Genomic DNA, 24993 nt, shown 5'->3' on the forward strand with positions numbered 1-24993 from the left:
GCGGCGGCGGTGGCCGCGCAGAGGATCCCGCGGCGGCGGAGCGAGGCTGCGCGCGCCGAACATGGCTGAGAAGCAGAAGCACGACGGGCGGGTGAAGATCGGCCACTACGTGCTGGGCGACACGCTGGGCGTCGGCACCTTCGGCAAAGTGAAGAGTTGAGTACGCCGCGCCTCGCGGGAGGCCGAGCCCCGGAGTCCGGGTGTGCCGGGCCGCGAGCGGGCAGCGGGTGGCGGGGCCTGGCGGCAGGTGGAGCGGCCGCGCCCGGGCCGCGCGGAACCTGGGGACCGAGGGAAGGCAGTGGGTACCGCTTCGCCCCGCGGCAACGGCGGCGTCCCGGCGAGGGGGCTCGGGCGGGGGCGTCGCGAGGTCCTGGGACTGGCGTCCAGCACGCTTCTACTGCCCGACCTTAGTGCCCCCCTCTGAAACCCGGAGATTGGGTTGTTGGGCGAGATGCCTTTCAGCTGGGAGGCTGCAAGGACCCTGAGGAATGACCCACGGTCCTGATGGTGGAGTTCCCATTTCGTGCCAGGTGTCCCGTTAGGTGCTTCACGTGTGATCTCCTGTAATCCTTACAGCAGCTGCAGGTGTTATCTTCGCCTGTAACGTGAGAAAACGGGGACCCCCTAGCAGGGACGTGTTCAAGGTCACACTGAAATTGGCAGAACTGGGATAAAGGTCTAAAATGTCCTCCAATTTTGGCCAGGCTGGGAAGTCCTGCTGTCTGGATTCTTTCGTGCTCCCTGACTCTGGATTAGTAGGGCTGGTAGTTTACGGGGGATCCCCGGGGCGCGAGGTGGGTGGGTCTTTCTGCTGGCCTTGGGAAACGCTGGGATGTACCTGGGTTGGGTCAGGGCTTAGAACTGGGAGGTCTGAAGGTTGCTTGTGTGTGTAAAATGGTTCTAGGAAGGCTTCCAGGATGGAGGGAAAGGAAAAAGGGACTTTGGAGTTGGATCTTGAGGATGTAGGGCTGAGGCCAGAATTGCTAAGACGTACTCTGCTGAGCTCTGTGTTCCTAAGTGATGGGATCCCATTTTGGGTGTAGAAAAACAGGCTGCTTTGATTTTTTTTTTTTTTTTTTTTTACTGGTTACTAGTTAAGTATTGAACTTTCCTGTTTTTCTTAAGAGTCATGTGAGATTAATTAACTTGTCCTCTCTCCAGAACTAGAACCAACTTATTAAAAATACTTCTTTTGGTTGTTGCTTTTTTCTTTTTTCATTTTGCTGAGAAAATGTTGGGTAGGCAGCTTGAGGATTTTATTGAGGCCTCTATTTCCTTAAAAAATCATAATGAAAAAATTTTAAGTTTTAAAAATTATAGTAAATTACAATTTTGTGTTAGTTTCTTCTCTATGACATTGTGAATCAGCTGTAAGTATACATGTATTCCCTCCTTCTTGAGCCTCCCTCCCACTCTGCTAGGTCATCACAGAACGCTCAGCCGTTCTCTGTGCCATACCTTAGCTTCCCACTAGCTAGCTGTTTTACACATGGTAGTGTAGAGATCAATACTACTCTTCCACTTCGTCCAAAAATCCTATTTTAACCTTGAATCCAGGCTGTAAGTGGATAGAAGAGACTCGTTCATTCATATGGTAGGGATCAGCTTTTATTTACTTGCACACATCTGATACCCTTTCTTTTGTTCAGTAAACACTTACTGAGTGCCTACAGTGTGCCAGGCACTGTTCTAGGTAATGGGGACACCCTAGGAACAAAATCATTAAAATCTTTCCTTTTGTGGTGCTTATATTCAAGTAGGGGAAGACAGTAATCACTGTATATATTTGTGTGTGTGTGTGTGTGTGTGTGTGTGTAGTATTTTTAGTGCTGTGAAGACAAGTGAATCGGAGTTTTGTGCAGTTCACAGTTTTCAGTAAGATTGTCAGGCATGGCCTTACAGATAGGGTGTATGTTTATATAAAGACCTCAGGTTTGTAAAATTCTTTCAAGTCCTGTGAGGGCTGTGAAGTCCTTCCTGGCTTAGGTTTGCAAGACCTCATAAAGTGGTAAGTGGAGAGAATATATTTAGAGTGAATATATGAAGATTCAGGAACTGGATTAATGCTGTGACATTACTAAGGACTATTGTGTTTTGATGTTACGCACTCAAGTCTTCACCATCTAGGCATGTACACTTTCCAAGTTATATAATGTATACTGTTCCTTTTCAAATTGCATTAAAAATTGTTGTTTTTAAAAAAATTATTGTGTAACCTGAATATTGGCTAAAATACCCATCAGATAGATCATTTGGTCCATTGTCACAGGACAACTTAAATCTCTTTTTGTATATATCCTTGAACTGACCTAAAATATAAACCAACAGAAGGTACTTGGATTTATGAGAAATCCTTTTCCTGGAAGACTCCTTCCCAGTGAGCAGCTAACTGGGGAGATTTCCTAACACTGTATGAACACCTCTCCAAAGTTAGTGCTCTCCCATCCAAAGTTAGGATTAGTACAGTTGCTTAATAAAAATTATATAAGTGCAGCAGTCTAAAGTTACTCATTTACAGTGGACCCTTGAACACCATGAGTCTGAACTGCAGAGATCTACTTTTACAACAGATAATTTTTTTCCTCTAAATAAATACTACAGTATTATACAGTCAAGGTTGGTTGAATCCTAAAATGTGAAACCATGAATACTGCGGGAGGAATATAAGGTTATACACAAGTTTTCAACTTCCTGGGGTCCAGTGCCTCTAACTCCAGTGTTGTTCAAGGGTCCACTGTAATTCTTTAAGGGACTACAAACAAAAGCACGCTTATTTTTAAACACAACTTTTTTTCAAGCATATTTAAGATATCCTAAAAGTCACCCATCCTAAATGTATTATGTGTAGGACAAGTCAGTGATTTTTAGTGACTTTACTGAATGGTGCAACCATTTTGTAGGTCAATTTATAACATTTTCATCACCATAATAAAATTCCTCATGCCATTTATAGTTAACCCTTAGCCCTAGGAAACTGTTAATCTGTTTTCTGTCTGAATAAATATGCTTTCTCTGGACATTTCTTATAAATGAGATCATTGAATATGAAGTCTCACGTCTGACTTCTTTAACAAGGCTTTTGATGTTCATGCGTGACATAGCATTGTTCCTTTTCATTGCTTAATAATATTCCACCTCATGAAAATGCCACATTTTGCCTATGCAGTCACCTGTTGATGACCTCTGTTTTCAGTTTGGGACTGTTACAGATAATGCCACCACAAACGTTGTATGCAAGTCTTTGTTGCGGATATATGTTCTCATATATATCGGGTAGTATACCTAAGAGTAGAATTGTTGGCTTGTATCATAATTTTATTTTTATTTGTTGGAGAAACTGCACACTGTTCCAAAGTGGTTGTACCATTTTACAGTCCCACCAATAATGTATGAGGGTTCCTATTTCTCCAAATCCTCACTGACATGTATTTATTGTCTTCTTATAACTCTTCTAGTAGGTGTGAAATGGTAACTCATGGGGTTTCAATTTGTGCTTTCCTAGTGATGATACTGAACATCTTTTCATGTGCTGAATAGCCATTTGTGTATCTTGAGTGAAATGTCTTTTCATATCTTTAGTTCATTTGTTGGATTGATTGAGTTCATAAGAATTTTTTTTTATGAATTCTGGATACAAGTCCCTTATTGCAAATATTTTCTTCACGTCAGTTGTCTGACATGTGTAAGTGTTTTGAATTTTTGTGAGGTCCTGCTTATTGACTATTTCCTTTTATGGATGATGCTTTTGATGTTATATTTAAGAAATCTTTGCTTTGGGTTTCAAGAATTTCTTCACATTTTTTAAAAAGATAGATGTTTATTGTTTTAGCTCTTATAGTTACATCTAGGACCCATTTTGAGTTAACATTTGAGTATGGTATAAGTTGAGATTCTAAGGTCAGCTTTTTGAATATGGATATCCAATTGTTCCAGGACCATTTATTGAAAATACTTACATTTTTATTTGCTATTGATTTAGACTTTATAAATTTAACTTCTATTAAACAGTAGTAGATGGTTTAGTTTTATATGGCTATAAAAACATGGAAATGGAGAAGTGCTAAATATTTTATGCCCCTTCTCTCTTTAACTATTATGTTATTTATAGATATTGAAAATTTAACTTCAGTTGTTGATGTATCAATTTACAGATCAAAGTTAGGTACAATGAACAAAAATGGAAATAACTAGTTTTCATTTAATAGCACTTGTTTAAAGTTGCTTTTAAAAACATATGTAAATCCTTCTAATTGTTGATAAATAATTGAAACCTTATTTAAAATATTGAGTTGATTTTTTTCTCCGTTGTTCTAGTGTAAGAGTACTAGGGGAGTGCTTATGGAAACAGATTATGTTGGCTGTCAGAGTTTGAAGTAGTGTGTTTTATCTATGTAGTGCGTTCTTTAAATTTTTTCTATGTATTGTTTTGGTTCTTACTCTTTCCCAGGTAAGGTATAACTGCTATTTAAGAGCTCTTGTAATTAGACTTGCTCAGTTCTTACCTAAATAATGAAGGTCACAGAAATTCTAGAAGAACAGATCTTGTATATGTGTTTTACAAAGACCAGTTGAAGAAAAAAAGTGTTTTAAATATAATGGTAATTATATTTTTAAAAGAAGCTTGTATTTTCAGGGTGAGAACTGACAGATTTGATTTATGAAATCATTATTCTTCATTAGAATTGTACACCATAGGATCAGTTCAGTTCAGTCGCTCAATCGTGTCTGACTCTTTGCAACCCCATGGACTGCAGCACACCGGGCTTCCCATTTATCACCAACTCCCAGAGCTTGCTCAAACTCATGTCCATCAAGTTAGTGATGCCATCCAACCATCTCATAGGATGCTTTCAGTCAAAGTAGCCTTTTCTAGTCAGCAAGGTCTCATCAAGGCTTTGTTTTTTGTTGTTTTTCAAATAGTTATGTGAATGGCTCACAGATTTGGCTTTCCCAAAATTAAGTAAATATTTTATTAAATCTTCGCGTCTGTGTAAGATAACAGGAAAGATAAGCAAAGGTAGAGCTTGTGTTCAGTTGTATCCGGCTCTCCATGGACTCCATGGACTGCAGCCTGCCAGACTCTTCTGTCTATGGAAATTTTCAGGCAAGAATACTGAAGTGGGTTGCCATTTCCTGTTCCAGGGGATCTTCCCAACCCAGGGACTGAACTCCTGTCTCTTGTGTCTCCTGCATTGGCAGGCAGATTCTTTACTACTGTGCCTCCTGGGAAGCCCTAGAATATAAATACCAGTCCTAAGTGATAAACTAGATCTGAGACAACTAGCTGGTCAGTTGGTAGACCTCAGAGTTATACCTGTGGTATTTCCGGCCCACACTGGCATTGTTTTTGACCCTCATGTAGTGTCAAGTCCCTGGAACTGCAAAGAGATCAAACCAGTTCATCCTAAAGAAAATCAGTCCTGAATATTCACTGGAAGGAGTTATGCTGAAACGGAAGCTCCATTACTTTCGCCACCTGATGTGAAGAACTGACATTGGAAAAGACCCTGATGATGGGAAAGACTGAAGGCAGGAGGAGAAGAGGACAACAGAGGAGGAGATGGTTGGACGGCATCACAGACTTGATGGACATGAGTTTGAACAAGCTCCAGGAGTTGGTGATGGACAGGGAAGCCTGGCATGCTGCAGTTCATGGGGTTGCAAAGAGTCCGACACGACTGAGCAGCTGAACTGTAGTGTCAAGGCCCTAAAGAATACTTGAAACCTCTTTGGGCTTTGTTTTCTTCTCCTTAGCAGTGACACTGGAATGTGAAATTTATTTGCAACCGAATTTTTGAAGATTTAATTTCAAAAAATGGATAAATTTAATTGTTCTTCTGGCTTAGTGGAAGTTTGAATTAATGAAGACTATAGCCGAAATAATGTAAAACAAAAGAAAAGGGAAACATATTTGTAACAATTTATTGATAAAAGCTACGACTTGATTAAGTTGATACTATGTTTGCTATATATGTACTTGGTTTTATTTATTCCCCAAAGTAACCCTGGATTTGGTATTATCTCCATTTTGCAAATGTAGATATTTAGAATTAGATACTTTAATTTGCCTAATGTTACAGTGCTAGGATGTTGCAGAAGTGGTAAATTTATGGTTCTCTGATGTATGTCTGTCCCACTCTTTGCGACCCTTTGTGACTCTAGCCTGCTAGGCTCCTCTGTCCATGGGGATTCTCCAGACAAGAATACTGGAGTGGGTTGCCGTTCCCTCCTGCAGGGGATCTTCCGCATCCAGGGACCGAACCCCTGTCTCATAAGTCTCCTGAATTGGCAGGCAGATAAATTCCATATAGATGATTAAAAATTATATTTTCATATAAATTTTACTATTGTGTCTCAATCCATTCCATTTTTTTATATGATAAGGTTACTGAATTCTGACACTATTAACTAATCTAAGTATTTAAATTTCTTTAAAATACCAGGTATTTCAGGGTGGCCCCATCACCATTATGAAAATAACTTTGACTAAAGATTGCCGGTGGCCTTTAGTAACCAGACTAAAGAGAATTTGTAAAAAATAACGATGTCCTAGAATGAAGGAACATTGGTTTTGGAAGGCGTTAGCTGGGGATTTTCATTTCATGCTACTGCCAGTTGTATGAATTTGGGAAACCATTAAACTTCCTTGAGCTTGTAGAATGACAGTAACAATACTTGGCTACCTATGTTCTAGCTTTTTAAGGATTAAATGAATTGAGGCACATAAAATGGCTTAAGAGAAAATGAGCTACTTTACAGATAGATGGCTGTTGTGGAGATGATACATGGCCATTTTGAGTGAATCCTGTACCTTGTGTGAGGTGTTATTAATAATAAATGTTTACTGATTGCGATTCTGATTGCAACTCTGATTGCAACACTGAGACTTAACTTTAATAATTTGCCCCAATTTTTTTGGTTGCCTACATTGGAAAGTTCCTAATGATTAACTCATTTGTGCTATATTATATTTAGTTTTTAGTGTTTATATTAAAAATCCAATATCTTTTTGGGTTAAATCATGAAATTTGTTTTTTCACAAAGATGGAAAATGAATAAAATAAGAATGACATGGAAATACCTGTTGATGTTCATATAAATTGCTAGCTGAACTGATTTTACTTCTGAAAATATGTAATTCTAAACAGCTGTTAAGCAATACTTAACAACTAATACTTCCAACTAATGAAGCTATATATTTTCTGAAATACTAGACTGTTAATGTTGGAATGAAAATAAATTCATCATCTTTCTTAAATGATCAAGTAAATAGTGTGCTATTTAGGGTTCTTACCCTCTGATTTATCTTATTTTTATGATTTTAGTGTTTTGTCCTTAATGCTGAATGGATTTTGTTCATTTTGTGTAATGGATTGATTCTTGAAAGACACTTTTCCATAGGAAACAATGTTATAGATGGATAGATTCAGAGGAAGTTCACAAAGGCAGGATGGTATACAGTATAGAGAATACTGGATTTAGAAGGCCTCCTGTGTGGAAGTTTGCTGTTATAAGCCAAAGTCACTTGATCTCTGAAAAAGGGAATAAGACTTATATGGTCTTTTATACTTTTGAGAGTAATACAGGAGAAAATGTAGGTGAAAATATACAAGTACTTAACTTTTATGTATTTGTATACTTGGGCCCTATTTTATGTATTTGTAAACCTGTAATATGCTGAACTCTGAGAATAATCTGTGATCTGGTTCTGAGACCAGGATTTAATTGATGTTGAGAAGAAAGAGTTTTCTATGTTCTGTTTTATTTTTCTCTGGTCTTTTTTCATATTTCATTTGTGTATGTTTATTAATCTACTTCTCCAGACACTGCTCACTTACCACCCTCTTCTGTATACCATGTATATGTATGCAATGAATATATGCAAACATGTAACAGATTATCTATTCCAGGTCTCATGATAGTGATCATAGAACTCTTGGATGAAGGAGGTAAAGCTGGGAAAGGGAGGAGGATGTGAGCAGCAGCTGGCAGTTTTTATGTGTGGTTTGTTGTCAAGGTTCTACTTGGAGTAGAACCAAAATAATACACACAGTTAATTTTTTTCAAACTTCAGAAAATGCAGACTCTGAGCTAAAGATGCTTTCTACAATTTTTCTCCACATATAACTTTGTGAGTTAGAAAGGATTTTTGTAGGTGATCATATACTGAGGAACTTACTTCAATTCTGTGGACTTTCTCCCTTTCCCGTGCTGACGCAGCACTGCTTTATCTAGATTTTTTTTTTTTAAATATGCCGAAACAGTCACTTACCTTGTAGTCCATGTTAGCTCTGCTTAAAGCGCTTGTACTGCTTTCTAGTGATTATACTGTTGCATTTACTCTTCTGATATTCTTGTGATTTCCTTAAAGAGAGGGAAGGTACTGTATAGAGCAAATAGTTAATATTTTGAAGCTAGGTAGATAATTTAATTGGATCTAAGAGAAGATCTAATCTCAAATGAGAAAGTGGGTGGCAGAAGACCCCTAAAATATTGAATGTGTTATGAAAGTGAGAGCCAGTCTCCCTAGTGTGTTTATTAGTTGCAAATGTAAGAGAAAACACTTTGAATCAGGTTAAATAGATTTTTATCTATTATTTAGACCATTGAAATGCATATTGAAAGCAATGTGTTTATTTTGAAATGTGGCAACCATTTTATTTTTAGTATAGTGTTATTAAGGAAAGAATTTGAGGCAGCTCTTATCTCTGCTAATAATAGAAACCTGCACCCCTTCAAGGGAACAGTATTCTTGCTTAAGTGGTGTCTTATGGTTGACAGTGTTTGCCTCTGATAAATTTTACTGTATTTCTTTTGGTAGTGCTTTTAGTTTTTAAGTGTTAATAATCCTTTTAAAAATTTGCCCTAAGGTTTTTTAAATGCCTGTCATAGAATCATCAAATCTTGCTATAACATCTTTTATCCTGAATGTTAGTGTATTAATTTATTGAAATACTTTTTTTTGGAATCTTATTCTTCATATTATTTTGTATTTACATTTTATGCACTATTAAAAACATAGTGAGCAATATATTCTCATTTAATCTCTCAATTTCTTAATTATAAATTAGTTATAAGATGGTTATATAGCTATCATAATTGAAAATAATGGAATTAAAGTTTTAACTTTGCCATAAGATTTTTTTCTAAAGTCTTACCTTACTTGATAACTACCATAAATATTATTTAATTTTTGTTTTTAATGTGTTGGGGCATAACGTGGTACCATATGTATTCCATAATTGACTTGAGTTCTGCCAGACTTAGTTAATGAGATAATCAGTCAGTCAGTTCAGTTGCTCAGTCGTGTCCAACTTCTTGTGACCCCATGAATTGCAGCACGCCAGCCTCCCTGTCCATCACCATCTCCCAGAGTTCACTCAAACTCATGTCCATCAAGTCGGTGATGCCATCCAGCCATCTCATCCTCTGTCGCCCCCTTCTCCTCCTGCCCCCAATCCCTCCCAGCATCAGAGTCTTTTCCAATGAGTCAACTCTTCGCATGAGGTGGCCAAAGTACTGGAGTTTCAGCTTTAGCATCAGTCCTTCCAATGAACAACCAGGACTGGTCTCCTTTAGGATGCACGGGTTGGAGCTCCTTGCAGTCCAAGGGACTCTCAAGAGTCTTCTCCAACACCACAGTTCAAAAGCATCAATTCTTCAGCACTCAGCTTTCTTCACAGTCCAACACTCACACCATACATGACCACTGGAAAAACCATAGCCTTGACTACACAGAACTTTGTTGGCAAAGTAATGTTTCTGCTTTTTAATATGCTACTAGGTTGGAAATAACTTTTCTTCCAAGGAGTAAGCGTCTTTTAATTTCATGGCTGCAGTCATCATCTGCAGTGATTTTAGAGCCCCAAAAAATAAAGTCTGACACTGTTTCTACTGTTTCCCCATCTATTTCCCATGAAGTGATGGGACCAGATGCCATGATCTTCATTTTCTGAATGCTGAACTTTAAGCCAACTTTTTCACTCTCCTCTTTCACTTTCATCAAGAGGCTTTTTAGTTCCTCTTCCCTTTCTGCCATAAGGGTGGTGTCATCTGCATATCTGAGGTTGTTGATACTTCTCCTGGGAATCTTGATTCCAGCTTGTGCTTCCTCCAGCCCAACATTTCTCATGATGTACTCTGCATATAAGTTAAATAAGCAGGGTGACAGCCTTGGAGTACTCCTTTTCCTATTTGGAACCAGGCTGTTGTTCCATGTCCAGTTCTAACTGTTGCTTCCTGACCTGCATATAGGTTTCTCAAGAGGCAGCTCAGGTGGTCTGGTATTCCCATCTCTTCCAGAATTTCCCACAGTTTATTGTGATCCACGTAGTCAAAGGCTTTGTCATAGTCAATAAAGCAGAAATAGATGTTTTCTGGAACTCTCTTGCTTTTTCTCTTGCTTTTTCAGTGATGTTGGCAATTTGATCTCTGGTTCCTCTGCCTTTTCTAAAACCAGCTTGAACATCTGGAGGTTCACGTTTCACCTATTGTTGAAGCCTGGCTTGGAGAATTTTAAGCATTACTTTACTAGTGTGTGAAATGAATGCAATTATGCGTTACTTTGAGCATTCTTTGGCATTGCCTTCCTTTGGGATTGGAATGAAAACTGACCTTTTCCAGTCCTGTGGCCACTGCTGAGTTTTCCAAATTTGCTGGCATATTGAGTGCAGCACTTTCACAGCATCATCTTTCAGGATTTGAAATAGCTCAACTGGAATTCCATCAGCTCCACTAGCTTTGTTCGTAGTGATGCTTTCTAAGGCCCATTTGACTTCACATTCCAGGATGTCTGGCTCTGGGTGAGTGATCACACCATTGTGATTATCTGGGTCATGAAGATCTTTTTTGTACAGTTCTTCCGTGTGTTCTTGCCACCTCTTCTTAGTATCTTCTGCTCCTGTTAGGTCCATACCATTTCTGTCCTTTATCGAGTCCATCTTTGGATGAAATGTTCCCTTGGTATCTCTAATTTTCTTGAAGAGATGTCTAGTCTTTCTCATTCTGTTGTTTTCCTCTATTTCTTTGCATTGATCACTGAGAAAGGTTTTCTTATCTCTCTTTGCTATTCTTTGGAAGTCTGCATTCAAATGGGAATATCTTTCCTTTTCTCCTTTGCTTTTCGCCTCTCTTCTTTTCACAGCTATTTGTAAGTCCTCCTCAGACAGCCATTTTGCTTTTTTGCATTACTTTTCCATGGGGATGGTCTTGATCCCTATCTCCTGTACAATGTCACGAACCTCCATCCATAGTTCCTCAGGCACTCTGTCTATCAGATCTAGGCCCTTAAGTCTATTTCTCACTTCCACTGTATAATCATAAGGGATATGATTTAGGTCATACCTGAATGGTCTAGTGGTTTTCCCTACTTTCTTCAATTGAAGTTTGAATTTGGCAATAAGGAGTTCATGATCTGAGCCACAGTCAGCTCCTGGTCTTGTTTTTGCTGACTGTATAGAGCTTCTCCATCTTTGGCTGCAAAGAATATAATCAATCTGATTTCAGTGTTGACCATCTGGTGATGTCCATGTGTAGAGTCTTCTCTTGTGTTGTTGGAAGAGGATGTTTGCGATGACCAGTGCATTCTCTTGGCAAAACTCTATTAGCCTTTGCCCTGCTTCATTCCGTACTTCAAGGCCAAATTTGCTTGTTATTCCAGGTGTTTCTTGACTTCCTACTTTTGCATTCCAGTCCACATTTGCTTGTTATTCCAGGTGTTACTTGACTTCCTACTTTTGCATTCCAGTCCCCTATAATGAAAAGGACATCTTTTTTTTTTTTTTTTGGTGTTAGTTCTATAAGGTCTTGTAGGTCTTCACAGAACCATGCAACTTAATTTCTTCAGTGTTACTGGTTGGAGCATAGGCTTGGATTACCGTGACATTGAGTGGTTTGCCTTGGAAATGAACAGAGATCATTCTGTGGTTTTTGAGATTGCATTCTAATACTACATTTCAGACTCTTTTGTTGACCATGATGGCTACTCCATTTCTTCTAAGGGTTTCCTGCCCACAGTAGTAGATATAATGGCCATCTGAGTTAAATTCACCCATCCAGTCCATTTTAGTTCGCTGATTCCTAAAATATCAACATTCACTCTTGCCATCTCCTGTTTGACCACTTCCAATTTGCCTTGATTCATGGACCTGACATTCCAGGTTCCTATGCAATATTGCTGTTTACAGCATTGGACCTTGCTTCTATCACCAGTCACATCCACAGCTGGGTGGTGTTTTTGCTTTGGTTCCATCCCTTCATTCTTTCTGGAGTTATTTCTCCACTGATCTCCAGTAGCATATTGGGCACCTACCGACCTGGGGAGTTCCTCTTTCAGTATCCTATCATTTTGCCTTTTCATACTGTTCCTGGGGTTCTCAAGGCAAGAATACTGAAGTGGTTTGCCATTCCCTTCTCCAGTGGACCACATTCTGTTCAGACCTCCCCACCATGACCCCACCATCTCGGGTGGCCCCACATGGCATTGCTTAGTTTCACTGAGTTAGACAGGCCGTGGTCCGTGTGATCAGATTGGCTAGTTTTCTGTGATTAAAGTTTCAGTGTGTCTGCTCTCTGATGCCCTTTCAACACTTAACATCTTAGTTGGGTTTCTCTTACCTTGGACGTAGGGTATCTCCTCACGGTCGCCCCTCCTGACCTTGGACGTGGAGTAGCTCCTGTCGGCCCTCCTGCGCCTGTGCAGCCACAGCTCCTTGGACGTGGGATTGCTCCTCTCGGCTGCCGCCCCTGACCTCGGGTGTTGGGGGGCTCGACTCAGCCACCGCCCCTGACCTAGGATGTGGGGTAGCTCCATATAATGAGATAATAGAACCAATTATATCTTAAGCACCTACCATGTTTAGTCATACAAGATTTTAAGCAAACTATTTATGTCATTGTCAAAAATGTGGCAATAATACTACAAATTGGGAGTATCTGGAAAGAAGGAAGAGGGAAATAATTCAAAACAGAATTTACTTAAATGATTCTTCTCTCATGTTTGAATTCTGTGTCAAATATGATATAATAAATCTACCTTTTACTCAGATTTATACCAGGCCTTCTCAGTGCTCTAGTAATTCACAATTAAGTAGTATAATGGTTATACTGTATACTATAAATTTGCTTTTAGTAAGAAATTTGGTGGTTAAGATAAAGAAATGTGCTTTGGAGGGCTTATTGCTGCTGAACAACTATTCCCAAAGAACTTACGTGTCATTCTAAGGGAAATCTTGGTCTTTTACTCCATTTAATACATATAGTAAGATTTTCTATTTGAGATAGAACAAAGCTAGATGAGATAATTGATAGATCACAGAATGAAAATTTAAATTTTCATTGACCCTTTGAATTGCTAGGTAGAATTTGATAGGGATAAGTGTCAAATCTAGGGTAAAAACGAAAATGAAAAGCAGGTATATAAGAGAGTAGAACAGTTGATAGCAGTTCTAAGATATTGACGTTTTATCTGACCATGAATTTTGGAAGTATATATTATGAGTACTTAAGTGTAAAGATTGTTTTGGGTAGAAAATAGACATATAGATTGATATTGATGAACCATGTTAGTAGATAGTTGTAGAAGTATTAATAGTATAGTTCTGTACTTTGTATTAAGCTAAATGTTGAATATTGACTTTAGTTCTTGGTTCCACAATTTGGAAAAAAAATATCTTAGCCACTTATATTTCCTTCAGAGAATGATCATTATAACTACGGGAGTTCAGAAAGTTTGCCATGTGAGGTATGGTAAATAATATTTTCCTAGATTTTATCTGGAATTTATCTAGATTTAATCTGGAAAAGAACCTGATGCTGGAAAAGATCAAAGGCAAAAGGAGAAGCTGACAACGGAGGATGAGATGGTTGGATGGCATCACCGACTCGACGGACATGAGTTTGAGCAAGCTCCGGGAGTTGGTGATGAACAGGGAAGACTGCTGAGCTGCAGGTCATGGGGTCCTGAAGAGTCGGACATGACTGAGCAACTGAACTGAATTGATAAACACATGCGCACACACACACACAGAGACACACACACACTTGTATATTTTAATGTGATTGTCTTCCCTATCTGGCTATGATTTCTAACTTGCATCAAATGAACTTTCTAGTTAAAGTGGAATTGAAAATCTGGAGAAAATCTGAAGGCAGCCAGGACTTGTGTGGTTGGTATCCCTGTGAGAAGAAAAATGCATTGGAGTGAGTCTGACATTTTGTTTGCCTTTTCTCTTTGAGTCATTTGCTAATTTGTAAAGATGGTAAATGTAAGAAGCCAAACAGAGAACAGTGGATAAAAGACAGAAAAGCTAGGCATAGTTTGAATCCTGGGGAGACAGCAGTTGGAGTTCATAGCTTATCAAGGAGGAGAGTTGCAGGTAATCACTTGGGTTTTTGTTTGCAAGCCCCTGAAGACTGAAATCCTTAGAATCAGCTTAATACTAGACATATTAAGATGATCTGCCTCCTGTCTTTATTCTCTGAAGGAGAATAAAATAATATGGACCCTCTATAGTTTTTCACACACAGTGTTCAACATTCTAGGAAACAAGGGCAAGACAATAAAAAAAAACCCATAGGAATTCAGATATTTAAGCTATCAGACATGGACTTTAAAATAATTACGATTGAAGTGATGTCAGTATCATGATGGTATGAGTTATTTCTTTTTTTCCTCTCCCCTTCAATGTACATCTAATTGGACATGCATAACCAAAAAATTTAAAAAAAGCTCTTCTGCCTAGCATGCCGGGACACTCGAGATCCATCCATCTTTGTACCTGAAAGTGGGTGGATTGGAATGCAGAAAAGGCTGTGAAGTGAGGGAATGTTGCCAGTAGGTCTGCAGTGGGTCAGCACAGACCTTTTTTGGCAAAGGAGGTGGAGGGTGATGGTGGTGAGTAGGGGTCTGCCCAGCTGTCCATGCTGCAGCTAGAGGGACCTGTTGCTCTCTCTGTGGAGAGTACTCAGTGACTGGAGAGAGGGAAAGGAAAGAAAAGGGCAAAGAGAATGGAAAGAAAGCATCTCCTGTCCATTAGTCCTATGATTCTGGCCATAGGACTACCCATGGGCTGGTGGGACCCTCACCCCAAACTTGGGGATCCCTCTACTGGGTTGTGGGCACACCCAAAGCCCAAAGATTAGCATACATCTCCTCCAATGTGCCACTAGCTACCCTCTCCTCTTTTATTTTCTCTGCCAACTTATTTTTGTTGTTGATGCACATTCTTAACTCCCAACCTTGTACTGGTAAGAGAAATGAAAAAAATTAAAAATAATAATAACCTGTGTTATAGCACCACCTTCTGGAAAACCAAAGGAAGACTTCTAATTACCAACCTACTGAATTGTTAGGAGTAAAGTAAACAAAGCCTTGCCTAAATAAAGAAAAATCTTTGCCACTTCAAATGTGAGAGCAAAGTCTCATTTCATCAAACACCATGGGAAAATATCATTGTAATCTTGTTATCACAAGGAGAAAAAGACAGTTTTCCCACAACCAAACCCAAAGATCTGGAATACTGTGATCTCAACAGTTGAAAATAGCTATTAAGAGGAAATTCTATGAGCTGCAGGAAAACTTAGGCAATACAATGATCTCAGGAAAAAAATTAATAAATGGAAGGAGTGCTTTACCCAAGTGACTGAAATTCTAAAAAGAAACCAAATTATGGAGCTAAAGAACTCAATAAATGAGATTAATAATTAGAATGTGATAGAAATAGAGCAGGTCATGTGGAAGAATTAGAAAGCTCAAGGGCAGGGATATAGAGATGATTCAGATGGCAGAGAGAGAAAGAGAAATACGATTTTTAAAAAGTGAAGAAACTGCAAAAACTATCTGACTTAATCTGGTGAGCCAAAGGAAGAAGAGAGGTAAAAGAGAGCAGAGAGTGTGTCAAAGAAATAATAGCTGAGAACTTTCCAAACCTGGAGAAGAAACTGGATATATACATCCACAAAGCTAAGAGAACTTTTACTTATTTAAACACGAAAGGATATTCTCCAAGACATATTCAAACTGACAAAAGTCAATGATAACTTTAAAGACTGCAAGGAAAAATAGTAACCTACAGAGTTACCCTCATTAGGCTATCAGCAGATTTATTAGGAGAAACTCTGTAGGCTAGGAGACAGTGGAATGACATATTCAAAATGTTGAAAGATAAAAGCTGCCAACCCAGAATACTCAATCTGGCAAAATTAGTCTTCATATATGAAGGAGAAATATGGGCTTTCCCAGACAAAAACTGAGTTAATCACCACTAGACCCGCTTTACAGGAAACGTTGAAAAGAGCTCTTCAAGTTGAAAGTGCACAAAAGATGAAAGTACACAACTCTGATTATGATGATAGAAAAGTAACTTTTTGCAATAATATATTTAAGTCCTAATTATAGCACAGAAGTTAAAGGAAATGAAGTATAGTTACCACAAGTTGTAATCAAATCATAAGAAAGGTCATTTGTGATGTCAAAAATGTAAAAAGGAAAGAGCTAAAGAATGGAACTTTTATAGACAAATGAAGATAAGTTGCTATCAGCAGAAAAATAACTGTTTCATCTATGAAAAGTTTTATATAAATTTCATGATAACCCTGAAAGAATTTAGTGGAGAATGAAATAATCTTTTTGCATGGGAGACTGAGAAAATTACTATGAAAACCACCAACTTACAAAGGTAGACAGAAACAGAAGAAGAAATAGTGGAGCAGTAAAATAATAAAAGATAAAGGACAGTATGGCAGTAGTATGTTTTTACATGTCAAATAGTCACTCTAAATGTAAATGGATTGAATTCACCAATCCAAAGGCACACAGTGGCTGGCTGGATTTAAAAAAAAAAAAAAGCAAGACCTAATTATATGTGATCTACAGAACACATTTTAGCTTTAAAGACACAAAATGGCTCAAAGGAAAGGATGGATGATAATATTTCAAGTAATTGGAAACCAAAAGAAGGTAGGCATAACCACACTTATATCAGACAAAGTAGACTTCAAGTGAAAAAAGTGTAATGAGACAAAAAAGGTCATTGTATAATCATAAAGGTATCAGTATATCAAGAGGTTATGTGCTGAGTTACTCAGTCATGTCTGACTCTTTGTGATCCCATGAACTGTATGCTGCTAGGCTCCTCTGTCCATGGCATTTTCTAGGCAAGAATACTGGAGTGGGTTGCCATTTCCTTACAATCATAAGTATATATGCTCCCAACACAAAGGAACCGAAATGCATTAAACATATAGTAACAGATCTTAAAGGAGAAATAAACAGCAGTACAGTAATTGTAGGATATTTCAGCATTCCACTATCGGGAGTGGATAGAACATAGAAACAAATTCAACAAGGAAACACTGGAATTGAATCACACTTGAAAACAAATGGACATATGTAACATTCTGTCCAACAGAATACACATTATTCTCAAGTACACATGGAACATTGTCTAGAATAGATCATATGATAGGCTACAAAACAAGTCTTAGCAGATTTAAGATTGAAATCATACCATCTTTTCTGATCACAATGGTATGAAACTAGAAATCCACAACAAGAAGATAGTAAGAAGATCTGAAACCATGTGAAAACTAAACAACACACTTATAAGAAACCATTGTCAAAGAAATCAAAATGGAAATAAATTATCTTGAGACAAATGAAAGTGGAAATATAGTATATTAGATATTCTGGGAGGCAACAAAAGTGTATCTGAGAGGAAAGGTTATAGTAATATATACACATAAAGTCAGATATGCAGGAAATACACCACACTAGTGGTAGAAAGTGAAGAGGAACTAAAGAGCCTCCTGATGAAGGTTAAAGAGGAGAGTGAAAAAGCTGGCTTAAAACTTAACATTCAGAAAACTATGATCGTAGCATCAGGTCCCATCACTTCATGGCAAGTAGATGGGGAAACAATGGAAACGGTGAGAGACTTTATTTTCTTGGGCTCCAAAATCACTGCAGACAATGACTGCAGCCATTAAATTAAAAGACACTTGTTCCTTGGAAGAAGAACTATGACAAACTTAGCCACTGTATTAAAAAGCAGAGACATTACTTTGCCAGCAAAGGTCCATCTAGTCAATGCTATGGTTTTTCCAGTAGTCATGTGTGGAAGTGAGAGTTGGACCATAAAGAAGGCTGAGCACCAAAGAATTGACTTGAACTGTGGTGCTAGAGAAGACTCTTGAGAGTCCCTTGAACTGCAAGGAGATCAAACCAGTCCATTCTGAAGGAGATCAGCCCTGGGTGTTCTTTGGAAAGAACGATGCTAAAGCTGAAACTCCAGTACTTTGGCCACATGATGCGAACAGCCAACTCACTGGAAAAGATCCTGATGCCGGGAAAGATTGAGAGCAGGAGGAGAAGGGGGTGACAGAGGATAAGATGGTTGGATGACATCACTGACTCAATGAGCATGAGTTTGAGCAAGCTCTGAGAGGTGGTAAAGGACAGGGAAACCTGGTGTGCTGCAGTTCATGGAGTCACAGAGTCAGACACAACTGAACAACAGTAACACGTATATTAAGAAATTAGATCTCAAATAAGCAACCTAACTTAATACCTCAAGGAATTCAAAACAGAAGAGCAAATTAAGCCGAAAGTTAGTAGAAGGAGGGAAATAATAAAAATCAGAATGCAAATCAATGAAATAGTGACCAGAAAGACAACAGAAAGGGTCGATGGAACTAAGAGGTGGTTCTTTGAAAAAAAAAAGAAAACACAAAATTGACAAACCTTTAGCTGAACTAAGGAAAAAAAGAAAGACTCAAGTAAAATTAGGAAAGAAAGAGGAGACATTGCAACTGACTACAGAAATATAGACTCATAAGAGACTATTATGAATAACATGCCAACAGATTGTATAACCTAGAAGGAACTGATGCATTTCTGAAAACACAGAATGTACCAAGACTGAAAAGAACATCTTTTTTTTGGGGGGGGGGGCGGTTGTTAGTTCTAAGAGGTCTTGTAGATCTTCACAAAACTGTTCAATTTCAGCTTCTTCAGCATTACTGGTCGGGGCATAGACTTGGATTACCATGATATTGAATGATTTGCATTGGAAACGAGCAGAGATCATTCTGTCATATTTGAGACTGCATCCAAGTACTGCATTTTGGACTCTTTTGTTAACTATGATGGCTACTCCATTTCTTCTAAGGGATTCTTGCCCACAGTTGTAGATATAACGGCCATCTGAGTTAAATTCACCCATTTCAGTCCATTTTCATTCGCTGATTCCTAAAATGTTGACGTTCACTCTTGCCATCTTCTGTTTGACCACTTCCAATTTGCCTTGATTCATGGACCTAACAGTCCAGGTTCCTATGCAATATTGCTCTGTATAGCATTGGACCTTTCTTCCATCACCAGTCACATCCACAACTGGGTGTGGTTTTTCCTTTGGCTCCGTCTCTTCATTCTTTCTGGAGTTATTTCTCAACTGATCTCCAGTAGCATATTAGGCACCTATTGACCTCAGGAGTTCATCTTTTAGTGTCTTATCTTTCCCTTTTCATACTGTTCATGGGAAAGGTCCGTCTAGTCAAGGCTATGGTTTTTCCAGTCGTCATGTGTGGATGTGAGAGTTGGACTGTAAAGAAAGCTGAGCACTGAAGAATTGATGCTTTTGAACTGGGGTGTTGGAGTAGACTCTTGAGAGTCTCTTGGGCTGCAAGGAGATCCAACCAGTCCATCCTAAAGGAAATCAATCCTGAATATTCATTGGAAAGACTGATGTTGAAGCTGAAACTTCAATACTTCAGCCACCTGATGCAAAGAGCTGACTCATTTGAAAAGACCCTGATGCTGGGAAAGATAGGAGGCCGGAGGAGAAGGGGATGACAGAGGATGAGATGGTTGGATGGCATCACCGACTCAATGGACATGAGTTTGAGTAACCTCCAAGAGTTGGTGACAGGGACAGGGAGGCCTGGTGTGCTGCAGTCCATGGGGTCGCAAAGAGTCTGACACGGCTGAGCGACTGAACTGACTGACTGACCAAGACTGAATCAGTACTGGAATTCTAGCTAGAGCAATTAGGCAAGGCAGAGAAATAAAAGGCATCCAAATTTCCTGTGGAAAGATGAGCTTAGGTTTACCTTCTTTTGATACAATTTCTCTTGGACATATACCAAGATAAATGTGCTATTTCAGTTCTGTTACCAACTAGCAGTATTTATGGTGAAAATTATCTGTGATTGGTTAGTTACATCCGGACTGAGAGGACTAAGGAAACACATATATATCTCTAAGGATATACATTACTGCTCATGGTTTCACTAGCAAAAAATTTATAGGGAAATAGACCTCCAGCTCCTCTTTATGGCATCTCTTCTAACTCAGTGCACCCTTTGTGCAGGGGTTAGAAGCTGGATGCATGGGCTGTCATTTCATGTGGTTACTATTTGAAATTCACGAATGCTCTGAGTCTCTCTGTGTGATTGATTAAGGGTCTGGGAAGCAGCAACTGGATATTTTAAGGATTCCGGATAAAGATGTGTTTGATTTGTATCATACTGACATGCTATATTTCCAGTGCTAAGTCCTTCCAAAGAGCTAAGTGAAATTGGTGATAAGATGACTACCTGTTGTGTCCTGTGAGTTTGAATGTTATTTTGAACCCAGTACTACTGATGATCATTCTGGAAGAGGAAGGGAGAGGGAGGCGGGCAGAGGGAGGATGACAGGGCACCCCCTGCCGTCCCCTCTCCTCCCGCCCTCAGTCCCTCCCAGCATCGGGGTCTTTTCACACAAGTCAGCTCTTCGCATCAGGTGGCCAAAGTATTGGAGTTTTAGCTTCAACCTATAATTATGTACTCAATATTTGAAGAGATAATAGAAAAGTTTTCAAAGCTGATGAACACATCAAGCCACAGATTCAGAAGATGTATGAACCATAAACAGAAGAAATACAAGAAAATCATTCATAGGTATATCATTGGAAAACTGGTTAAAATTGTTTGTTTGTTTTCCCTTGAGAGTTTCCTATACTGGAGTGAACTTCATCTGTGTATGCAGAGATGGGGGAAAATGTTAAGGGAAAATCTTAAAAGTAGCCAGAGGATAAAAAAATGCATATTATTTTCCAAGGAATGAAAATAAGCTGACTTTTTAACCAAAAACAATGAAAGGAGTGATATCTTTAGAGAGGTGAAACAAACTGCCAACCTATAATTTTGTACTCAACAAAAATATTCTTCAAAAATAAAGGCATAATATGTTTTCAGGTAAGGGTAAACTGAGAGAGTATGTCTCTAGAAGATGTCTCTGGAACATAAAATTATATTAAGTAAATATATTCAACAACAGAAATTATTCAGTCTGGGGCATTGAAGGGGAGATGTCTGAAGGCAGGAAATGAAAGGGGAGTGAACAGGAGGGAGACAAAGCATGTAAAGTAAGACACACAGAAAGAGAGTAGACACGTAAGGACAAGAGTTCGAAAGATAAGAGAGCGGATGATTCAAGAAGCTTTGGGAATGTTTCTGAAAGATTTCGTTTTTCATCTGGAGTGATTACACACGTGAACATTTTTTCAAATCTTTTATCTCTGACCTAAATACTAATACTTGATTGGCCAAAAAGTTCGAGTCTTCCCGCAACGTCTTAGGGAAAAACACAAATGAACTTTTTAGCCAATCCGGTACTTCGTCCATCAGTTTTAAATAATCTCTTCTATACTGGAAAACATTTTTTCCTGGCTGTGTGTAGATAATTCATCTTAAATGACTCTATAAAAAGTTGATTCTCCTGTGAAATTCTTGATTGACTTAAGTTTTGAAGAACTACTTTAAAATTATAATCCAAGCCAACGTATTTTTTAAAAATGAAGCCAAATACAGAATATCATTATCAGTAATCAGTTCTCGAAAGTAGATTTAGAACATGTGCATGCTCAGTCACTAGTTGTGTCCGACTCTTTGCTACCCTATGAACTGCAGTCTACCAGGCTCCTCTGTCCATGTCCAGGATTCAGCCAAGAATCCTGGAGTGGATTGCCATTTCCTCCTCCAGGGGATCTTCCTAATCCAGGGACTGAACCCTCATCTCAATGTCTTATGCAGCAAGTGGATTCTTTATCACTAGTGCCACCTGGGAAACCCTGCTTTAGAACAATCTTTGCTTAAAAAGGGGCTTCCCTGGTGGCTCAGATGGTAAAGAATCTGCCTGCAACGTGGGAGACCTGGGTTCAGTCCCTGGGTTGGGAAGATCCCTGGAGAAGGAAAGGCTACCTACTCCAGTATTCTGCCTGGAGAATTCCACGGACAGATGAGCCTAGCAGGCTATAGTCCATGGGGTTGTAGAGTCAGACATGACTGAGCATAAACTTTCACTTTATTATTGATCACTTTGCTTTAAAAAAAAAAAATCACACCTTCAGGCCTTTCCTGATCTGTTTAAACTAATTTTCCCACCTTAACTCCAATCATTCTTGTTATTCCCAGTACTCAGCATGATTTTCATTTTTTGTCATTATATCACCATTATATCATGTTTATCATTTATATTCTCCTCCAGAATGCAAGTTCCATTTATACCTGCATTTTCAGCATTTGGAGCAGTGGTTAACACACATTAGACACTCAGAAAATATTTCTTGAATGAATGAACAAATGAATGTTCAGGCCAACAGGGAGTACAAATAATTAAGAGAAAAAGGTCTTCAAAGATGTATGAGTTTGTTCTCTCAGTAAAAATTTAGTGCATGTCATATATTGTATAATGGGATTATTTCAGTCCATGTTCTATTTTCTTGAAATTAGGTAGTCAACTTTCATATATTCTGATCCATAGGAAAGGCCACAACCCTACTCCAGCCTCCATTTTACCTGAACATATCAATTCTTCCTTAATTTTTCTTACTCCATCCCTTCATGGTGCCCGAATTTCTCAGCTGAAATGCTGGATGTAAAAGGATAAACAGGCAAGTGAGCTCTCTTGATGTGTTATAATTAAAGAGAACCTGGCTATTGGAAAGTGAAGTAATGTGAGTTTTGAGCTTGTGTGTTGCAGGCAGATGAACCATTTTGTTCCTTATTGTTCTTTAATTCTAGTTTCTTCATCTGTAAACTTGGGGTAATGTTTACTTCTAGAGTTCTTGGGAATAAATAAGATTTGTATATAATGTGCTCATAGTACTTTCTTAATCAGTGATATATCAAAACAGGAAGTATTTTGCCTCCTGTTCAGAACTGTCCTTTATAGAATTTTAAAGGACTTTCAGGGAAAGGAAATTTGGAGAGCAATGAGACTGTTTGTCTTACCACAGGTGAAGAAAGGAGGCTTGTGATATTTTGGCAGAAGTCTGGTGATGGTAGGGGTCGGAACATGTGGGCAGTCAGATGACTGTCTTGATTCCCAGAGTGAAGACTCTTGATACCATGAGTAAGGGGTGGCTGATGTCCCCTCACTGCCCTGCTTGCTGGCACGTGGTGTCCCTTGGCTTGTAAAGCCTAGGCAGGGTATAGTGTCATCCAAACATTCTTTCTTTACTTTTTAAATTGAGTTGTACCATATATGTGAAGCAGTACATATAGTCTAAATGATTTCTTACATAAATCCTCAGTGAATTTTCACAGACTGAACATAATCATATAACTACTACTTAAAAGCACAAAAAATGACAAGTTTCCCTCAAGCCCCCCACTTTGTGTCCCATTTTAGTTACTGTTTCTGTCTTCTGCCCCCATCAAAGGTCACCACTATCCATGGATTATAGTTTTATCTATTTTTGAACTTCATAGAACTATAAGCATATTTGTATCATTTATTTCACTTGAGGTATTGTTTGTGAGATTTACGTATGTCATTACATGTAGTTGTAATTCATTTATTCGCATTGCTGTATAGTATTACATTAAGACTATACATTGTATATATTGTATGATAAGAATATAATTAAAATAATACATATTATATAGTATGTTTGTAACCTTTACAGCAGAATGACATTTTGACAGTTCTTTGCTTTGCTTGAGCCTCAAAGACAAATAGATTGTAATTTAGACCTAAAATATGCAATAGTTTTTTAATTGTTCCTTTATTAGATTTTAACAAAGGATTTCTATAAGAATTTTAGTAAAATTTTAATAAATCTTAGATTTCTTTATTTCATTAGATATGTTAATATTCTAAATTATGTGATATTAAAATTGAATGGAGTATTTAAATGAATTAACATATCACAATACCCTTATGGCAGAAAGTGAAGAGGAACTAAAAAGCCTCTTGATGAAAATGAAAGAGAAAAAATTGGCTTAAAGCTCAACATTCAGAAAATGAAGATCATGGCATTTAATCCCTTCACTTCATGGGAAATAGATGGGAAACAGTGGAAACAGTGTCAGATTTTATTTGGGGGGGGGTGTCTCCAAAATCACTGCAGATGGTGATTGCAGCCATGAAATTAAAAGACGCTTACTCCTTGGAAGAAAAGTTATGACCAACCTAGATAGCATGTTGAAAAGCAGAGATAATACTTTGTCAACAAAGGTCCATCTAGTCAAGGCTATGGTTTTTCCGTGGTCATGTATGGATGTGAGAGTTGGACTGTGAAGAAAGCTGAGCGCCGAAGAATTGATGCTTTTGAACTGTGATGTTGGAGAAGACTCTTGAGAGTCACTGGACTGCAAGGAGATCCAACCCATCCATCCTAAAGGAGACCAGTCCTGGGTATTCATTGGAAGGACTGATGCTGAGACTAAAACTCCAGTAGTTTGGCCACCTCATGCGGAGAGTTGACTCATTGGAAAAGACCTTGATGCCGGGAGGGATTGGGGGCAGGAGGAGAAGGGGACGATGGAGGATGAGATGGCTGGATGGCATCACCGACTCAATGCACATGAGTTTGGGTGAACTCCGGGAGTTGGTGATGGACAGGGAGGCCTGGCATGCTGTGATTCATGGGGTCGCAAAGAGTCAAACACGACTGAGCGACAGAACTGAACTGCACTGAACTGAATGGTCTTGACAAATGGCTGAGGTTT

The 24993-nt window shown here is 38.7% G+C and overlaps 1 protein-coding gene across 2 annotated transcripts in view; it reads left to right on the top strand.

Annotated features, from left to right (window-relative positions):
• The first annotated feature begins 19 nt into the window (after positions 1 to 19).
• The window catches only part of PRKAA2 (protein kinase AMP-activated catalytic subunit alpha 2), a 102502-nt gene continuing 77528 nt past the window's right edge, over positions 20 to 24993 (top strand). Inside the window, exon 1 of one of the 2 annotated variants that reach the window (XM_027965800.3) lies at positions 20 to 155. In XM_027965800.3, the coding sequence (XP_027821601.1) occupies positions 62 to 155 (94 nt within the window). In that variant the 5' untranslated portion in view covers positions 20 to 61. 2 annotated transcript variants of the gene reach the window in all.

Source organism: Ovis aries, chromosome 1 (genome assembly GCF_016772045.2).
Source record: "Ovis aries strain OAR_USU_Benz2616 breed Rambouillet chromosome 1, ARS-UI_Ramb_v3.0, whole genome shotgun sequence".
In the NCBI taxonomy this organism is placed as follows: domain Eukaryota; kingdom Metazoa; phylum Chordata; class Mammalia; order Artiodactyla; family Bovidae; genus Ovis; species Ovis aries.